The 1,143-nt window shown below is 45.8% G+C and overlaps 1 protein-coding gene across 1 annotated transcript; it reads left to right on the plus strand.

Annotated features, from left to right (window-relative positions):
- The first annotated feature begins 205 nt into the window (after positions 1–205).
- LOC138010220 (uncharacterized) lies at positions 206–850 on the plus strand. The gene has a single exon (XM_068857155.1). The coding sequence runs from the start codon at positions 206–208 to the stop codon at positions 848–850; it is 645 nt and encodes a 214-aa protein (XP_068713256.1).
- Positions 851–1,143: the final 293 nt, after the last annotated feature.

The raw sequence follows: 1,143 nt of genomic DNA on the forward strand, positions 1-1,143 counted from the left end.
CAATCCGCACATCCAGTTCACAGTAGAGCGCGCCACACCCGTGGACGGTAAACGCACCATCGCGTTCCTGGATACTAATGTATCCACCCTCCCCAATGGTGAGGTTGAGGTGCAAGTGTACCAAAAAGCCACCCATACCAACAAGTACTTGACATTTGATTCACACCACCCTGTACAACATAAGAGATCCGTTGTCAGCACGTTGATGCGCCGCGCGAACACCATTCCATCTAGCGAGGCCCTGAGAACAGAGGAAACATCCCACGTCCAGGACAGCCTACAGGTCAATGGATATCCCACCAAATTCATTGAAAATGCTGCCCAACCAAGGTCTGGTCCACAAAGCCACCATCCTGACCCGGCTGGCCTTGCCGTGGTACCCTATGTTCAAGGGGTATCGGACAGGGTAAAACGCACACTGCAACATTTCAACATAAGGACTGCTTTTAAGCCCATACGCACACTTGCTTCTGTCTTCAAAAAACCGAAGGACCGTCCATCGGAAGAAAAAATAGCAGGCATCGTTTACAGGGTAGAATGCAAAGACTGCGATTTCTCCTACATTGGTGAGAGCAAACGGTGTTGGGCTTCGAGGAGAGTGGAACATGATCCCGCGCGTGCCGCGAGTAAAGAGTCGGCAATCCGACAACATGCCGGAAGAACCACGCACGACATCCATCCACGCTACGGCCAAATTCTTGAAAGGAATGAAAGTAATTACAAGCGCAGAATTTTTCTGGAGTCTTTACACTCAAATATTGATAAGAGCTCTGTGAATGAAAGAATGGAGTTCCCAAGGGCATATGTGCCGCTGTTAAGATCTCTTGGGAGCCAAAATAAGAAGCAGTGATTTTTGAATTTTAGATTCACTATCCCCCTAAGAAGAACCAGAGATACGGTTCGAAAATTTGGGAAACCTTTTAAGTTTAGATCAGTTTTAAGCCCGCCTTTTTTAGCATTTTTATAAAATTTGTTTGTTTGTTTTGCTCTAAAATGCGAGCGAACAAGTGTTTTTTTAATCCGTTTGCCCAATTTTTTTTCCACGGTTGTGCCTCGACAGTGACAAGAAAATTTTGCCCTTATGTGATAAACACGTATTCGCAATGAGTTCTCGTAAAATTAGAGGGAAATCTCACTAGCTTG

Source organism: Montipora foliosa, chromosome 7 (assembly GCF_036669935.1).
Source record: "Montipora foliosa isolate CH-2021 chromosome 7, ASM3666993v2, whole genome shotgun sequence".
NCBI lineage: Eukaryota > Metazoa > Cnidaria > Anthozoa > Scleractinia > Acroporidae > Montipora > Montipora foliosa.